Here is an 18,229-nt window from a genome sequence, read left to right on the forward strand (position 1 = left end):
AGGATTTGAGTCCAGTAGCACTTTAAAGACCAACGAGAGTATCAGGGTGCAAACAGGGCCAGCTTCAGGGCTCTGGCGAGGCCCCGCCCCACCGCCTGCGCCCTTCCTCCTCCCACCTTCACCCCCAGCGAGGGTGAGCACCACAGCGGCAGCATGGTTCCTGCGCCTCAGAGTGCACGCACCACCTGATCACTGTCCCTCAGCCTCCCCTGTCCTTCTGGCAGGTCAGATGCTGAAGGTGAGCAACAGCAGCCGCGTGGCGCGTGCACTCTGAGGCGCTCTCTCACCTCCTTGGGTGGACGGGAGGGCCCTACTCGTAATCCCCACTCAGGCCATGCCCTAGGCAGCCGCCTAGGACTGCCTAACAGATGGGCCAACCCTGGCTTTGACTCTCGAAAGCTTACACTCTGAATCTCTTGTGTCTCTTAAGGTGCTTCAGGGCTCAGTTCTGTTCAACGGTAGATCAATACAGCTACTGTCAGAAACCGTCTTTGTTTAATGCTTGCCTCAAAGCTCAGGCAATTTTTCTCCCAATCTTACTTTTGCTTCAGCATTCACAATTCCTCATTCGCGATGGCTCAGTTTGCAAATAGTTCTTGCCAAAAAGAAAAGAAAAAGCCATGGTAATAATAACATTGTCACGGTAATGCTTTATAGACCAGGCCCAGTGGCTGGATGCAGTGAAGGAGAAGCACTTTTTTAACTTGAGTCCAGTGGCACCTTTAAGACCAACGAGAGTTTCAGGGGAGAAGCCTTTCAAAGTCAAAGCTCCCTTTGCCAGACATGGGTCTGCGGTCCGAGCTGCGGGTGTGCAGCCTCTCTGACTGCAGTAGCAGAGCAAGATTCAAGTCCAGTGGCACCTTAAAGACCAACAAGGTTTGCAGGATGCAAGCTTTTGAGAGTCAGAGCTTCCTTCACTGGGTTCCCTGGAGAGCAGAAATACACCCTTTGAAATCCATTGGGCTTAGAAGGATGTGATTTGGTGTCCGTTGACATCGTCAAGCACAAAAGGTTAATACGCAATTAAAGGGCCAAACATTAAAAACAAACTAAAATAAATCATAAACTAACATACATGTATTTATTGTAGAAAGCTAAAACTATCTGAGGGCCCATCATAAGCCTAAGCACAACCCATCATTAAGAAGAAGAATTGCAGATTTATACCCCGCCCTTCTCTCTGAATCAGAGACTCAGAGCTGCTTACAATCTCCTTTATCTTCCTCCCCCACAACGGACACCCTGTGAGGTGGGTGGGGCTGAGAGGGCTCTCACAGCAGCTGCCCTTTCAAGGACAACCTCTGCCAGAGCTATGGCTGACCCAAGGTCATTGCAGCAGGTGCAAGTGGAGGAGTGGGGAATCAAACCCAGTTTTCCCAGGAAAGAGTCCGCACACTTAACCACTACACCAAAATGGCTCATCATCATCCTATGTACAACCATAAAAGCACAATGGGAACCCACTCAACTGGACCTGCTGCATTTCAACCTAGACTGGTCGTCTTCAGAGGTCAGAAAGGTGAGTACACATATTGGCTTGTAGTACAGAATACAATAGAACAATGCTAAACTACAAGGAAATGCCCTTGTAGGACATAAGGCTGTAGAACAAGAGACCTCAAGAATATTTTTAAGCCTTTGTTACTTCATTAAATTTCCTTGTGGTCCAGAACTGGGTCAAGTTAAGTAGGTTCCCATTGTGGTTTTTTGATTGTGCATAGGATAGAGGGTTATGATGGGCCCTTAAATGGTTTTAGCTTTCTGCAATAAATACATGTATGTTGATTTATGATTTATTTTACAGTTTGTTTTTTACATGTTTGGCCCTTTAATTGCATATTAACCTTTCAGGTTTCTTACTCCAGTTTTTGGGTTAAGTTTCTTTCCCTTCTTTGTTTTTCCATCGTCAAGCACAACCTTAACATCTCTTTCATTATAAACAATAAGACAGGAAAGTATTTTATTTTGCACAGAACTATAGCGCATATTTGCAAACTTCAACCATTGGTCTATAAAAAAAAAAACCACCCTAAACTTGCACCACTATATGTATGTTCATTTTTGCTCTGCCTTGGAAAGAAAGCTTGAAATACAAATTCTGCATTCTCTAGAGAACCCTTTGTGCTCAGAATGACCAGCACCTTACCTTCCCTGAATGTATCTGCTTATTGTATTTTTGTACTGATCGTACCTAACCAAAAAGGCAGCCCTGTATAATGGGAGTGCTTGCAAAAAAAATCTGTAAAGGCCAGGCACACAGATATTGTTACCTATTTTTTATATTCTTCAGCATGTGATCCCAATATGGATATAATGGTGCAGCAGTGGCAATTTTGAAATAATTGCTTTCTCTTTTGGAGCGAAAAGATACGAGCGGCTCAGTAATAAAGCTGCATTAGTCTTGGTACTATAAAAAGTCATGGTAATAAATGTCATCGAAGAATGGTTACATATTTGTGATATCGTCAAATAACATACTGGAAATGGGGATATATTTAGAAAAGCGGCCGAGACAGTGTTCAGCTGTGGCACGGGTCTTGAAGTGCAATTGTCTCGAGAAGGCGTTGCAGGAATACAGCCGAATTGTTTGAACTCTCGATTTGATCCGCCTAGAGCAGGGAGCCACGTTTCTCGAACGCTCACATTGTTTTAACCCTCCATAAATGTACAGCGTATAAATCACAAGACTGGTCCTAAACCGGCTGGAATGGTTCTGGATTTTGATTGAAAGTGAACGAGCGCAGCTCAGAAGGAGCACGAGAGCCCATTTTGAATGGGATCAATACCCATTGTAGGTACGTATGATGAACACTTCTTGGCTAACTACACAGCCGTTTTTAAAATAGCGAGACACTTATAACTGTCCAAATTATTTTCAGCTCGCTAAATCAGAAAGCAGCCTTAGATTCCCTAACCACCAATGATAAGTTTCCGGGAAGGGAAAAGGCTTGAGCAGTAAAAAGGGTTTTTTTTCCAACAGAATGTCTTTTTTTTGTGCGTCTGAATTTTAAGTCATGTTTTCTCAGCTTTTTCACCGCATTTTCCTCCACCTGATTTTATTTTGATGTTAGCGCGGTGGCCACAGATGACAAAGAAGGGCAATGGCTCACTAGCCCTCCATATGATACCCTGGATGTCTGAACAAATAGCACAAGCTCTTGGGCAGGAACAATGGCCATTTATGTTGAAAAGCACACACGATGGGAAGCCGTGACTTGCTAGAAATAATTACCACGGAGGGGATGTTCTTCCACACTGAAGCGCAGCATGCATGTTTATTTTGTATATGGGAGGATATTACAATATTTGTTCTGTTTTTACTGTTTGTAAAAGACTCGAGAGTCCCTTGGACTTCAAGATCAAATCAGTCAGTCCTAAGGGAAATCAACCCTGACTGTTCCCTAGAAGGTCAGATGCTGAAGCTGAACCTCAAATACTTTGGCCACCAAATGAGAGGGGAGCGCTCCCTGGAGAAGACCCTGATGCTGGAAAAGACAGAAGACCAAAGAAGAAGGGGACAACAAAAGATGAGATGACTGGACAGTATTACTGATGTAACTAACGTGAATTGGAATGGACTTTGGAGGGTGGCGGAAGACCAGAGGGCCTAGCGTGACTTGCTCCATGGGGTTGCGAAGAGTTGAACTCGGCTGTGCGACTGAACAACAACAACAAATTCCATTTCCATATACCTTTTTAAAAAACTGCTCTTGTACCCAAAAAGGTGTTTTGTACAAACTTCCTTTTAGCCTCTGACATTTAGCTTGGGAAATGAATCTCAGAGACCACAGAGCAGTTCAACCATACGTATATACTGGCACATGTGAAAAGATTACACTGGTTGAAGGGATGGTGTATATTGCTTCTAGTGTTTTATTTACTTAATTGACGACATGCCTTTCTACCCCATGGAGACCTAAAGGAGTTTAACATCATTTTCTTCCATGTTGTCCTCACAACAACCCCGTGAGGAGACTGCACATTTACAGATACAAAACACTACCTAGTGAATGAACAAATGTCTACCTGCCAGCCTATCTTTCACCTCGTTTTCTGTCTGATGTCACTCCCACTAAGAACCTCGTTGAGGTTGGAAGTTCTGACCTCGTTCAGGAAGAAAGGAAGTATTGGTCCTCCCTATGCTGTGTGTGTCCACCAACTGTGCTTGTTAAATGCTGTCAAGTTGCTTGTTCAAGTCTTGCAAACTGAGAATTGCGGCTTCCTTGACGATCCATCTCACATTGGATCATCTCTTTTCCTCCTCTTTCACCTTTTCCTAGCATTATTGCCTTTTCCAGTAACTTCAGCTAGTGCCTACAGAACCATAAAATCACTCTCTCTCTTTTAGGGTAGTGGTCCCCAACCTTTTTGGCACCAGGGACCAGTTTTGTGGAAGACAATTTTTTCCACGTGGAGGGAGGGGCAATGATTTCAGGATGATACAATTGTGTACTTTATTTTGGTGTGGTGGTTAAGTGCACGGACTCCTATCTGGGAGAACCAGGTTTGAGTCCCCACTCCTCCACTTGCAGCTGCTGGAATGGCCTGGGGTCAGCCATAGCTCTGGCAGAGGTTGTCCTTGAAAGGGCAGCTGCTGTGAGAGCCCTCTCCAGCCCCACCCACCTCACAGGGTGTCTGTTGTGGAGGAGGAAGATAAAGGAGATGGTGAGCTGCTCTGAGATTCGGAGTGGGCAGGATATAAATCCAATGTCATCTCATTATTATTATTATTACTACATTGTAATATATAATGAAATAATCATACAACTCACAGCCCGGTTGCTAACAGGCCATGGATCAGTACTGGTCTATAGCCCAGGGGTTGGGGACCCCTGTTTTAGGGGGCCTGGAGGCTCATTAGCAAGTACTTCCGTGCTGGAAAACAAAAGCCAAGCACGGCCAAAAATAATTCTTCCAACATACGGTTTTATGAGTCTGGACTCACTTCATCACATACCCTGAAGTAAGCTCTGACTTGCAAAACCTTCTGCTGGAATAAACGTTCATATTTTAGGTGCCACGGAACTACTCTTCTGTATTGCTCCAACAGACTGATGGGGCTACTTTTCTGGACCTATTTTGTGCTGGAGGCCCATAAACTTTAGCACTTTTCTCTTGGAGGGGGAATGTTACCAGCTGCCCAGCAGCTGTCGAAAAACCAAATTCTATTAGCAGGACTGCTTCTGGTTTTGTTTTAAGTATTGCCTTCAGCTCTCTGCTGAGTTGCTCTGTAACCCCCCCCCCCCTCCCGACACACACGCACACCTTGGCCCATCAATCATCTTGCTAACGATGTCTTGCTTTGCATGATTGTCATGATATTCTTCCAGCTTGTGGGTTGGATCCAGACTAAATTGTCTGTTCCCCTGGACTTTCCCCTTTCATACTGCAGAGCCTTCTTCCTGCAGAAGCAGCATTTCATGGGCTTCAGCAGGACGGCAGAAAGCGTTTTCTTCTGCTGGTGGAAAATTTAGTCTGGATCCAGCCCGTTGTAAGTTCTGAAACACTATCCTAAAATGCTGTCCTTGGCAGGTGACCTTTGAGCAAAAGAGGCCTAAAGAAGGAACACGGAGCGACTACTGCATCTCTTTCCTCAGAAGCCACGTTGAGGCAACAGGCCTACTGCGGACACAGTTTACAGCAGTGTAACGATGACTTCGTTGAGGTGAATACTCTGCATCACGTAGACTGGTGCCATATTATGAAAACTGCAGAAACTGTGAGTGTGTGCCATGGAGTAGAATGCCACACTAGATTACCCACAATGCCTGTGTCACATAAGCCATTGCATCCTCTCAATTTTTAAACTGGAAGAACGCAGGACTGTCACTGCCTTGTGCTTGAATGGTATGCAGGTCTTAGGCTGGTGGGCTCTCGGGTGTGGCTTGGGGAGGTTGAGGATGAATGCTTATAGGCTACCCTCAGTAGCCTATGATACATCCAGCATGGTCCCAGAGGTTATAGGGACTGCAGCAAGGCACATACATGTTGACAGGGCTTTTCTTGTAGCAGGAATACATCTGCCTGTTAGGCCACACACCCCTGATGTAGCCAATCCTCCTGGCACTTACAGTAGGCCCTGTACCGAGAGCCCTGGAAGCTCTTGGAGGATTGGCTAAATAAGACGGGTGTGGTCTAATAAGCAAAGACGTTCCTGCTACCAAAAAAAAAGCCCCGCATGTTGAATAATGTGGACTTGAGGAAGGGAAAGACTGCCCCAAGAAGTGAGAGCTGTTTTTTTCTAGGACCAATAGCTAGTTCGGTACCCAACTGGGAGTACAGATTGCTGTCACGTAGCTGTAGAATATCCAGTCTTCTGCACAAGATTAGGGTGTTTGTTTCGTTCTGCTGCAGCAGAATGTCTGATTTAAATGTGCTGCTACTTTCCACATAGCCAATAGCAGCAGTGGCTTATTGGTATTCAGAGGGGGCTAGAATCCCAGGGACCACAAATGTGCCTACCTTGCTTTGGCTACTGCCCATTAGGATAGGGGTGGGATGAAGCAAGAAGCGAAGAAAAGCAACAGTGGTATGGTTGAGGAAGAACTGCCATCAGTTTTACAGGGGATTCCTGGGGCATCTGCTTTGCATGCAGATGGACTGCCAGTTAAAAGGCTCTCAGAGAGGAGATGATGTGAAAGACCTCCACCTTGAGACCCCGCAGCAGGTGTTGTCAAAATCATTTGTTACGGCCAGATCTGACATAAATGAGACCAGGCCATATGTGTCATAAAATGTAATACCAGGAAACAGAGATATAAACTTTATAAAGGACACAGACAAACACAAAGATTTTTTTAAAAGCTTAAAATAAAACATTAGTACTCGATCTTAAAGGTGCTTTCTTTGTATTTCTCCCATGGGATCCAGGGAACTAGGCAAAGGAAGCTCTGGCTCTTTCCTTCCTTCCCACAGGGATCAGGATGGGGAGAAGCCTCAGCCAATAGAAGGAAGAGAGGCTTGGCTCAGTAGCTCTGCTGCGAGATTGAGAGAGACTGGCAAAGCATGCTATTCCTCCCCCCTTCCTCCCCAAGGGAGGAGCCTCAGCCAATGGAGCAAATAGAGGCTTTGCTCTTTAACTTCTATGCAATTGAGCAAGTCTGGCAAAGCAAGCTGTGATGCAGAAGGAAGCAAGATAGAGGGAGAAAGAAGCAGACAACAGCCAGTTCCTCAAGGGGCTGACAGGAGCCCTCTGGGGACCTAATTCAGCCCCCGGGCTGCATGTTTGACACATACACCTCGAAAGCCGCTGCCAATCAGACAGTGCTGACCTTAATGAACCAAGGGGTCTGACTCATGTGCTCACTCAGAAGCTGCAATAGTGCTGTCTGTGGCTTCCCCACCACTCCTCCTACATAAGGGAAAGATGCACCCCTCCCTTCATGAACCATCCAAGTAAATGTAGAGTGAGGAGAGGAGGAAGTGTGGAAAGGACAAGCCCATCAACTCCCCCTATGTGTCCATCACTTCAGTAGTAATCACTGACGCCTGGCTATAAAAACATTGCATCGTCATTGCTTGTGCGCCGAGACTCGAGCAAATGGTGGCCAAGAACCATACCAGGTGAGAGCTGATACACAGGCAAATGTCAGGTTCACCATATGCAAACATTACACCCAACAGCAGAGATCCTTGGCCAGGGAAAGAAATCAGTGGATCTGTGTTTCGCTACAGCCTGAACCTCTAAAATTATACAAACATACTGTCCATGCCAATGTGCTGTGTTCAGAAGCGGCTCCTCCTAATGTCCCAGTCTTTCCAACAGAAAGCAAATATATATATATATATATATATATGTATATTTATAATATAACATCTTTGAAGCTCTACAGGAAAAAGAGAATGGGTTCCCATTCTAAAATAATAGGAACTTTAGTGCGACGGCACACCTGTGATCCTTGAAGTCTGCTTGCTGTCTCTCTCCCTCTCTCTCTTTTTAGGTTGAGTATGCTTTCAGGCCAAAAGAACAAGTGAGAATATGGCAAACAAAAAAAAAAAATGAAGGGCAACTGGTACTTAAAAAGGAGGATGATCCATTTCGTCAAGCCAAGAAGCCGGGCTTGTTGGAAAGTCCGGATAGCCCACGCTGCTTCCAGTAGAAATATCAGAGGTTGGGCCCCCAGCCATAGCTCTGAGTGTCTGGCTCACTCCCTGCCCTCCATGTGCTACGATTCCTATATTATTGTCCATTGTGTAATCCAGACCATTCAGCAAAGGAGTGTGTGACGGGAGGGACGATATGGAGGCCGGGGACTGCGGGATTCCGTAGGGGCTTCCATCTCTCAAGTCCTGATAGGATTGTCCTGACCCATCTATGGCGAAGGTGCCATTCATGAGTGGTCCGCCAGCCACCTCACTTGCGTTGCTGTAAATTCTATTGTTGTGGCCGAGCTCTGACAGTATTTGGTCTTCTGTAAAGGAAGCACAGAAGACAAGACTTTAGCAACAATGGTACTAAGGACCTTTTCATGCATTTGCTATGCAAGGAAAAATATCACATTTTATCAGTCATTAAGTGCAGGTTGAGTCCATTGTCTCCTCAAAAGTAAGTGCCCCTACATCCATTAAAAGGTGACAATGAACATTTACCCATATGTTGGATTATGGTTTCAGTATGCAAGGCTGCCAAGAAGAAATAATTGGGTGGACAAAATTCCATGGTCCTGATCGTGGCGGGTGGAGCTGGGTACGTTATGTGATTCACTTTCATAGGATGTTTGGGGTAGTTCTGGGGAGGTTGTTAAGGGGACTTTGAGGGGGCTGTGATAGTTCTGTTGCTCTTTGCTTGGGATTGCTGTTGCATCTATATATTCCAAAAGAGTAATTCCTTATCATTAGTTTCTGTTTGTAACCACATTCTTATTAAGCGTTCATACAATACCATTCCCATGACTGCTGTTTCACCCTAACCAGCGGAGAATTCAAAGATACAGAAGTAAAGACAATGTAGCTGTGTGGATTCTAACTGGAAATTGAGCTTAAAATCTCCCTCTGTAGACCAAAGCTGTACTCCTTGTACAGTATGGAAAACAAGACGGCAGCTTTAGCTTACCAGATGTTTTCTGGAGTACAAGTTGAACTGTTAAGTGTCTTAACTCGGCTCCTTAAAGAACTTTTTTTTTTTTTAAATTTAAGAATGAAAGGGGAGGGGAATCACAAGACTTCTGTGGGGTAGGTAGCTGTTTTTTTCTTGCCTTTCTGCCAGAGTTGGAACATCAGAGCAGATTGCCTCGCTTTCAAAAAAAGACAAATGTGCTGACTGGCTGCAAGTGATTCATGGCAGCCTCATCCACACGGCATTTACAGGCAAGACATAAGCAAAAGTGTTTTGCCCTTGCCTTCTTCCACATAGCAACCCCAGTCTTCCTTGGTGGTCTCCTATTCAAGCACTAATCAACTTATGGCGACCGCAGCAAGGGGCTTCCAAGGCAAATGAGAAGCAGAGGTGGTTGGCCATTGCCTTCCTCTGCAGAGTCTTCCTTGGTGGGCTCCCATCCAAGTACTGGCCCTGCTTTACTCTCTGAGATCTGACAATATCCAGCTATACTGTGCTGCTTTCCCTCCCTCCGCTATGCGATAACAGAACGAAAAGGGGAAATGAATACTTTTGATAAATGTATTGGTACCTCTGCCCCAACACCCTTTTGTCTAGATTTTAACTCTGCGTCTGTATTCACCTGGGCTGCAGCCACCCACATTCATTTACATAATATGGAAAAGAGTGACTTCACTGACCTGCATGCGCTGCCTTTCCATTCTTATTTTTTTAAATGATATTTTGAAACTTGCAGCTTTGGTGAATATTCATTGCATATTAGTAAACCGGTTAGGCCAAGGCCCAGAAAATTTGTGAATTTTAACAAAACATGAATTTGATGTAATGTGCAAACACACACACACACACACCCCACACACACACACACTGGTAACGAACTTTAAAATCTTCCCGGCAATTGAAACATCTATCACTTGGCCATTTTATATCAATTTTTTCCTGACGTTTGAGCTGATCACGCCACTCTCCCAGTAGATTCTCTGTGCTGCGTCGAAGACTAATGGGGCAAGTTGTCGATTTCATGATAAGCTGAATTCTCGAGCATTATAATAGTGTGCTAAAAAAAAATTAGCATGCCTTATCTGTGTAACTGAATTTGTAGATATGCAAATAAATAAGTCCGCTATTCCAAATCATAATTGCCTCAACCTAGCTCCCGGATGCATGGAACTTTTCCCTACAAGCATAAACAAATACGGTCTATACAGTTCTCTTCAGAGCTTCAACAGCTGAGGCTGGGGCTCAAGAGGGGCCCCCTTCTCAAAAGAGTAACATGTGCGTGGATTCTGCCCCCACTTTGTATTCTTCACCAAATATTCAGTGGTAGGATTTTTTACTTTGATGGAAGCATTGATATCATCCTGGCTGCTTCATTCATACTGCACTGAAGCAGGCCAATTGACTTTCATAAAAAAACAGATCACACTAAATTCAGTCAGATTCCTGCATGAATGCATTTAAGATCAGGCTGTAAATTAGTTCTCCAGATATGTCTCGTTAAACCTTGAACAACTAAAGGTGTCGTTTTTGAGACACATTAAGCTCAAACATTCAGACAATACAGAAAGCTATAGTCCGTTTAAAATTCAGTCAATTCAGTATATGAGGAGAGAAAGGACAGATGATAGCAGTTTCCCCATTGGCAATGTAGGTGATGAGAGGTGCCAAATGCCAGGAATCAACTACGTACATTGCTGAAGTCCTCATGGTTTTTCATGAAGCCAGTGTGGCATACTGGTTAGAATGCTGGTCACCCAGTTCAAATCCACTGAACGTCACTGGGTAACCTTAGGACAGTCACATTTGTTGTGAGGATAAAATAGAAGGAAAAGAAGCTATGTATACCGCCCAGAGTTCCTTGGGGAAAGGCAGGATAGAAATTGGTCAATAAAACTGGGAAATGGAGAGCACAGAGAGCATCCCGGTTGTCACTTGAATGGCAAAGAGACCATCCATTAACCCTCACTTATTCATCATCCTCATTAATTATCTATTTGTACTAAACAAAAAAATTATGCATCGGGACTGGACTGGGGCTATCTATGGGTTGACTTAAGAACATAAGAGAAGCCATGTTGGATCAGGCCAATGGCCCATCCAGTCCAACACTCTGTGTCAAATGGTGGCCAAAAAAAAACAGGTGCCATCAGGAGGTCCATCAGCAGCGCCAGGACACTAGAAGCTCTCCCACTGTGCCCCCCCAAGCACCAAGAATACAGAGCATCACTGCCCCAGACAGAGAGTTCCATCAACACCCCATGGCTAATAGCCACTGATGGACCTCTGCTCCATATGTTTATCCATGACTTACAAAGCCATTTAGCACACAGCTGCATTTTCCTGTAGCAACAATGATCAGAATGGTCAAAGCCACAAAGAGCAATTCCATGACATATTCAGAGAACTTGATTTTTCCCTGTGCATGGGGCAGTCTAGTAGATACACACAGGGGGCAGGAAAGCAAATCTCTGGATTTCTCCTCCCATCACTGCATTCGCAAATCACTGAGATCTGGGGCATCCGCATTTGTGTGCATTTATATTGCCCTATCCACACAAATCTTTCTACCTATCCTTATCAGTGAAGGATTCTGTTTCAATGGCCGGAAAGATTTTAGAGTTTGTAACCAAGTTTTTTGGGGGGTGGGGGAGAGGTTTGTGCGTTTTTGCACATTACATCAAGTTTATGTTTTGTTAAAATTCACAAATTTTGTGCACAATGTCACATTCCACACTCAACATGGGAAACAAGCACAGGCCCAAACCTTATTTTGCACATACGATGTACAGAATGAGAGGACATCATAAGCATAGCCTATGACATTTGCAGACGCAGATATCTGAGCCTTCAAAAAACAAGTGCGCATTGAAGGAAAAACGGAAGGTCTAGCATTTTCCCTTCCTGTCCCCACTCCAGCCTACCTCGGAAGCTCAGCTCACTATCACTAACCCCACAGTCCTCTGCCGAACTCTCTTTTTCATGCTTGCTGCTTCCTCGGTTTCTCTTTACGCTCTTGTAGAACTGCCCCCAGCGGTGCCGCCCAGCGTCTTTCTTCAGACGTTTCTCTTTGGCCCTTCTGTTTTGAAACCAGACCTGTAGCCAAAAGGAGAATTTGTAAAAATATTTTGAAACCAAAATGTTTTTGAAATGCTTTGAAACCAGACCTGTAGCTAAAAGGAGAATTTTCAAAAAGGGTTATGGGAGTACAGCCAATGCGGAGTCAGAAAATTTTAATGTGGTTCATGAAACAGACAGCAGAGATCCAAGAGGCCTAGATTCCAAGTCCTGCTTTGATTATGGACAGATTGTATGGCACAGAACTCGACATTCAAACAGAACTTCTGTGGCAGCTTTTCAGCAAAAGCTTTTGTGAGTCAAGAGCTCTTTTTATCAGGTGCCTAGAGCATACATCCATAGCCTATGGACCATAGGAACTGTATTTATACTTAGAAGCAACATAGGTGCCACTGGACTTCCCTTCGGCTTCACTGTAACAGACTAGCATAGCTACCAGTGATGAACAGGACAGTATTGGTGTGTTTGAAAATCAAATAACAAAGATGAATGATATAGAAATAACTAAGCAAAATATATAAATAGCAGTTTGTGGTATTTTAAAGTATATATTTGTATATATTTCCTGATTTCAGAAAAGGGAATAATAGCAACTTCCCTAAGTTACTAGTTGGTAGTAATGAGACTGTAGAACCCAGAAGGAATTTTAACCCATCGCATAGATTAAACCAACTAGCTATCAAAGACGAACCTGAATATTAACTCGCAAAGGACCACAATGTTCTATTTTAGATTTAGATTTAGATATTGGATTTATATCCCGCCCTCCACTCCGAAGAGTCTCAGAGCGGCTCACAATCTCCTTTACCTTCCTCCCCCACAACAGACACCCTGTGAGGTGGGTGGGGCTGGAGAGGACTCTCCCAGCAGCTGCCCTTTCAAGGACAACCTCTGCCAGAGCTATGGCTGACCCAAGGCCATTCCAGCAGGTGCAAGTGGAGGAGTGGGGAATCAAACCCGGTTCTCCCAGATAAGAGTCCGCACACTTAACCACTACACCAAACTGGCTCTATGACACATTTCATACCTTCCCTGAGGAGTTCAGTGAAACTCAAAAAGCTTCTATATTCTTAAAGAATTTTACCTGATAATTACTATAACAAGTCCTGCAGGGAAAAAAAAATGATTACACAGATGAGCAGAGACTAGGGGGGATAGGAAATCTTGGCGTTTCTTTTAAATCTTAAAAGATTCTTTCAGGATTCTTCATTATACACAGCCATTAGAGATACACCTAAACCATCATGAATTCTGTCTCTAGAATTCTTCATGATTTAGGAACTTTGTAAGACATTTATCTTTCTTCTGATGCCACCTTTTTGAATAGATGAACAGGAGTCTTAAAAGGTTCATGACTGTATAGTACATGGAATGGACCACGTTTCTGATCCCTACAAGACAAGCTGCATTCCTGTTGATGGCAAAGGAGTCCTGACCAACTTTACGTTTGGTTTTTCTCGCATCATGGATCTATACTGGCTTCTGTTACACCGCAGTGCATTTCCTGATGTCTCTCAGCCCTATGACATGTAGCATTTTGGGGTTTGGATGTGTAAGAAAAAAAAGGTTCTTTTTAGGATCCCTCTTCAACTTGACTTCAGCCAGTACTGGGTCAAAAGAGAGAGGCGGTCTCCACTCTTACATACCTCCTTTGTATTGAACTAAAAAATTGGCCCGACAAGGCAAGCACTATCTACTCTGGGAGTGGCTCTCCAGGTGCTCAGGGGAAAGTCTTTCACCACTTATTGCCTGATCCTTTTACTGGGAACTAAACTTAAGACTTTCTACATGCAAAACAGATGGTTTATTACTGATCCATGGCCCACCCTTTCCACCAAATCTAGCCAGACATCTTATACATAAGGATTTGTAAGTACATAACTGCCATCAAGTCACAACCAATGTACGGCGACCCCAGCAAGGGGCTTTTAAGGCAAGTAAGAAGCAAAGGTGATTTGCCGTTGCCTTCCTTTTCAGTTTTTTCCTTGGTGATCTCCCATCCAAGTACCAACCCAGCTTAGCTTCTAAGATCCCACGAGATCAGACTATGCCATGCCACCTTCCCTTTCAAAATCCATTCCCTATCCAAAGTTTAAGCCAGGGTGGCCAAACTGCGGCTTGGGGGCCGCATGTGGCTCTTTCACACACATTGTCTGGCTCTAAAAGCCCCCACCACCCCGTTGGCCAGCTGGGAGAAGGCATTTGTCCCTTTGAATCACTTCTCCAAGCCAAGCCAGCTGACAGCTTGGAGAATGCATTTAAATTAAAGTTTCTTTCTTTTCACTTCTCCTCCCTCCCTCATCTTCTTTCTTTCTTTCTTTCTTTCTTTCTTTCTTTCTTTCTTTCTTTCTTTCTTTCTTTCTTTCTTTCTTTCTTTCTTTCTTTCCTTTCTTTCCTTTCTTTCCTTTCTTTCCTTTCTTTCCTTTCTTTCCTTTCTTTCCTTTCTTTCCTTTCTTTCCTTCCTTCCTTCCTTCCTTCCTTCCTTCCTTCCTTCCTTCCTTCCTGTGGCTCTCAAACATGTGATGTTCATGTCCTGCATCTCTCAAACATTTGATTTGTGACTCATACATTAAGCATGTTTGGCCACCCCTGGTTTAAGCCATTGTTGTAACCATTTCCCTCTCCCCCATTTTTTTTAAACCATACTGAATATTTTATCTACCATCTCGAGCAGATTTCAGGGGCACAAGTAAGGAATGCTATAAATCAATAATCTGTTTCAGCATAGTCAATATTGGGCACAACCAGCTCACCTGCACGACCCGCATGTCCAGTCCAGTCTCAGAGGACAGCTGCTCCCGCACATGCCTGGCTGGTTTGGGGGAGTTTTTGTAGGCATTTTTCAATGTTTCCAACTGCTTGGCTGTAATGGTGGTTCGGGGCCTCTTCGCTCCTGCTTCTGAATCATCTGTAATGCAAATTTTGCCATTATTTTGGAACACAGGGCATGCAACAAGCATGCAGGAAGGAGAGCATGTGCATGCAGAGTGTTTTGACAGCATGCAAGGATGACAAGAAAGGAGAATTAACCCCTAGTACCATGGAGATGGGGGGCTTTGTTGTTTGCACTGTTAAAGGCCACTGGGCATACATGGTTCTGAAAGTGACACAGAGACATCACAGCAACTGCATAGGTATCCTCAGCAGGATGTCCCAGGTAGCAAAACATTGGGTGTGTGCATCCAGATTTGCCTCTGAAGTGTCTGTCTATAGCCTTTAAGTCAAGGGTGGCCAAAATGTGGCTCTGGAGCCACATGTGGCTCTTTCATACATATTGTGTGGCTCTTGAAGCCCCCACTGTCCAATTGGCTGGCTTAGAGAAGGCATTTGTCTCTGTAAATCACTTCTCCGAGCCTTCTGGACTAAAGAATATCCAGTCCCCCTTTCCTGCTATTCTACAGATTCTTTATACCCCAAATGCCCACACTCAAATAAAAAGGGAGACACAAAGGGGGAACTACCTGGATCTAGAAACCTGCTAGTGACAGCTGTATTTATATGTGAGATAAACAGAGAGCCCTGTTTCTTAGATTTTTTACTCGACTGACAAGACACAGGTGGAGATGGACAACAAAAGTTTATTAAGCAGAAAATAAAGTGTTTAATGTGACTATGATGTGTGGATAACTTAAATATAAAAAGTAAAGTTGGTTCTCAAATAGAGTAAATAAGCCCTGAGGGGAAATTTGATTCCCCTTTCTTCGGACTTGGTACCTCAGCAGGCGCAAGGCTGCTCTTTTCTCTCACAGAGCCCATTACCTCAGAATTTACAAACACCAGTTAAGAATGATGGGCCCATAACAGGAAGCTTAGGGCATTGGCTTTCTGGGGGCGCTGAATTGGATGCCTCCCATGTGACTTGGTGATATTAGCAGTGTGAGGGGGGGGGGCAGAAGTTAGCCTTGCCAGACAGTCTAGGGCTGGCCCTGTTATCTGTCAAACAAAAATAAGTTTTGTTCCCCAAGCCAAGGCCCGAACCCTAACTTTAAAAAGGTCAAATAAAAGCCTGACTAAGCAGACACTCCTTTCCAAAGTCATGGAATCCTTATCCAAAAGTGTTTTTTTTAAAGGTTTCTTTGCCCTTTTTCAGCTGAGGCTGGCTCAGCCCCCTCCCATCCAGTGGAGTTTCATGAGTTCTGATGGACTGACAACCACTTGGATTTACATGAGGTCTAAATCGCAAGAATTGGTTTAGCATCCAAGAGAAGAGGTGGGACTTTACAGCAGGATTACCACAACTGCTAGGGTGAGTAAAATAAGGACCTTAACCAACCCATTTGGTCTTTGTGTTCATTTGCTTTAAATATTAGTTTTATGGGTATGCGGTCCAGCAAATACACACACTGACTTGGATCTAGACAACGTTTTCTAATATCAGAAAGCCTCTGCCTGCCCCTTCCTACTGCAGCCCACTAACCTTTATGAAAGGCTACTCCTGGAGGGCTTAGGACCCTGAGGAATCGTACGGGGGGGGCGTCTACAACAGGAAGGGGGAATCAGGGGGAACTGACAATTTAGACTGGGTCCAACCCAATGGCTCTCTCAGTCCAACAGAAGCATGAAGAAAGATCTCCAGACACAACTTTGAGAGACGCTGTTTAGTTGGCAACATATTTATGAACATTTGGGTTGAGAGACTATCACATCTCCCCCATTCCAGTTCCACTGCTGATTTTATTTGCACAGCAATTTCTGCACACATTCACGTTCACGCTAAACCTGCGCGTACTATTCTGCTGCAATCTGATACTTCCCAGAGGAAAGAGGGGTTGAAAAACGAATAAAGGTACATACATGCGGTATGCTTGAGACATACAAAAAAATGTTGTGGTTATGTCTCTTATTCCTTTGTTACTGATAAAGGAGTATAGAGAAGGCTGTTTGTGGGACAGGCATTTTGCTAATTTCTGCTTTGGAAGACAAACTCAGAAGCCTAACTATCGGCACTCTCCCTTTAATGGTAGTTTCCTGGCTTGGGGGTATCCATCAGTAATTTGGAGCCAGATTGCACAAGTGAACACATGAGTCCTTGTGTAAAAAAAACGCCGAGCACATCCTTGCACTTCTGCTTTGCCGCAACTAAATGACTATTTGAAGTGAGCTTTTTTCTCCGCATGTTAATTCTGCAAGTCTTTTGGATAACAGTAGTTCATCTGCTCCCTTGCTGTTCAGTCAAAACATGCACCCTACCTTCAAATCCAATTTAATTGTCAATCACTACAGCTGAAGGATTCACAAACTTCCAATGAGAGCGGCAACAGTTTTATCATCAGATAGGGCTGAAGTTGCCAGGATGGGATCTTTATTTCCCTACTAATTCATAAAATTGGGAGCAGGCTTAGCAGCCCTTCTAAGCACTGGTTTGTTTCACTGTGGGCTTTTGAACTGGCCAGATTTCACCTTTTGACTACACAGGAGGAAAACAGTATTAATAATAGAGGCACAAATGCCACAATTACAAACAGATCTCCTCTGTGTATAGGTTTGATCCCAGTTTCCACTAAGGGAAGACAATTCTGCCAACAGAGTGGCGTTTCCTGCATTCCATCTCTTGCTTTTTCCCATTGATCACCCTGAAATGGTGTTGGTGGTGGGAACAGGGCCTTCGGGAACAATAAGGGGCAGATCAGGGAGCTACAGCAGTGCCCCATTGCCAAAAATGCAGGGCTTTTTTGGTAATACGAAGTCCTTTGTATATTAGGCCACACCCCTCTGATATAGCCAGTCCTCCAGGAGCTTACAGAAGGCCCTGTACTAAGCTCCAGGAGGATTGGCTACATCTGGGGTGTGTGGCCTAATATGCAAAGGAGTTCCTGGTACAAAAAAAGCCCTGAAAAAATGTAATTGAGATCCTTCCCACTGTTCATTGCCTTGCTAACAAAATAGCTTGCTGCAGAAGTACAATTTCCTCCTCCACCCAATCTGTAGACAGAAGCACTTCTCCCTGTGCTCCAGAATGCCAAGCTCTTTCTGCACAGTTTGGTAGTCTGCAAACCTTTGCAACACCAAAGCTATCGATAGCGCTGAGTCAATAACAGAAATTAAGCAATATTCAATCTGCGATCTCCCAGCCTCGCTTCCCACCCCCCCAGCCCGTCG

General features: G+C 44.3%; 1 protein-coding gene across 1 annotated transcript in view; it reads right to left on the reverse strand.

The window, feature by feature from the left end:
• Nucleotides 1-7,643: 7,643 nt before the first annotated feature.
• The window catches only part of LHX4 (LIM homeobox 4), a 95,439-nt gene continuing 84,853 nt past the window's right edge, over nt 7,644-18,229 (reverse strand). Inside the window, exons 4-6 of the mRNA XM_060233386.1 lie at nt 14,884-15,038; nt 11,977-12,148; nt 7,644-8,411 (exon numbers count right to left, since the gene is read on the reverse strand). Of these exons, the coding sequence (XP_060089369.1) occupies nt 8,017-8,411; nt 11,977-12,148; nt 14,884-15,038 (722 nt within the window). The 3' untranslated portion in view covers nt 7,644-8,016. The remainder of the gene's footprint in view (nt 8,412-11,976; nt 12,149-14,883; nt 15,039-18,229) is intronic.

The sequence above is a fragment of the Heteronotia binoei genome, chromosome 2, assembly GCF_032191835.1.
Source record: "Heteronotia binoei isolate CCM8104 ecotype False Entrance Well chromosome 2, APGP_CSIRO_Hbin_v1, whole genome shotgun sequence".
Lineage (NCBI taxonomy): Eukaryota > Metazoa > Chordata > Lepidosauria > Squamata > Gekkonidae > Heteronotia > Heteronotia binoei.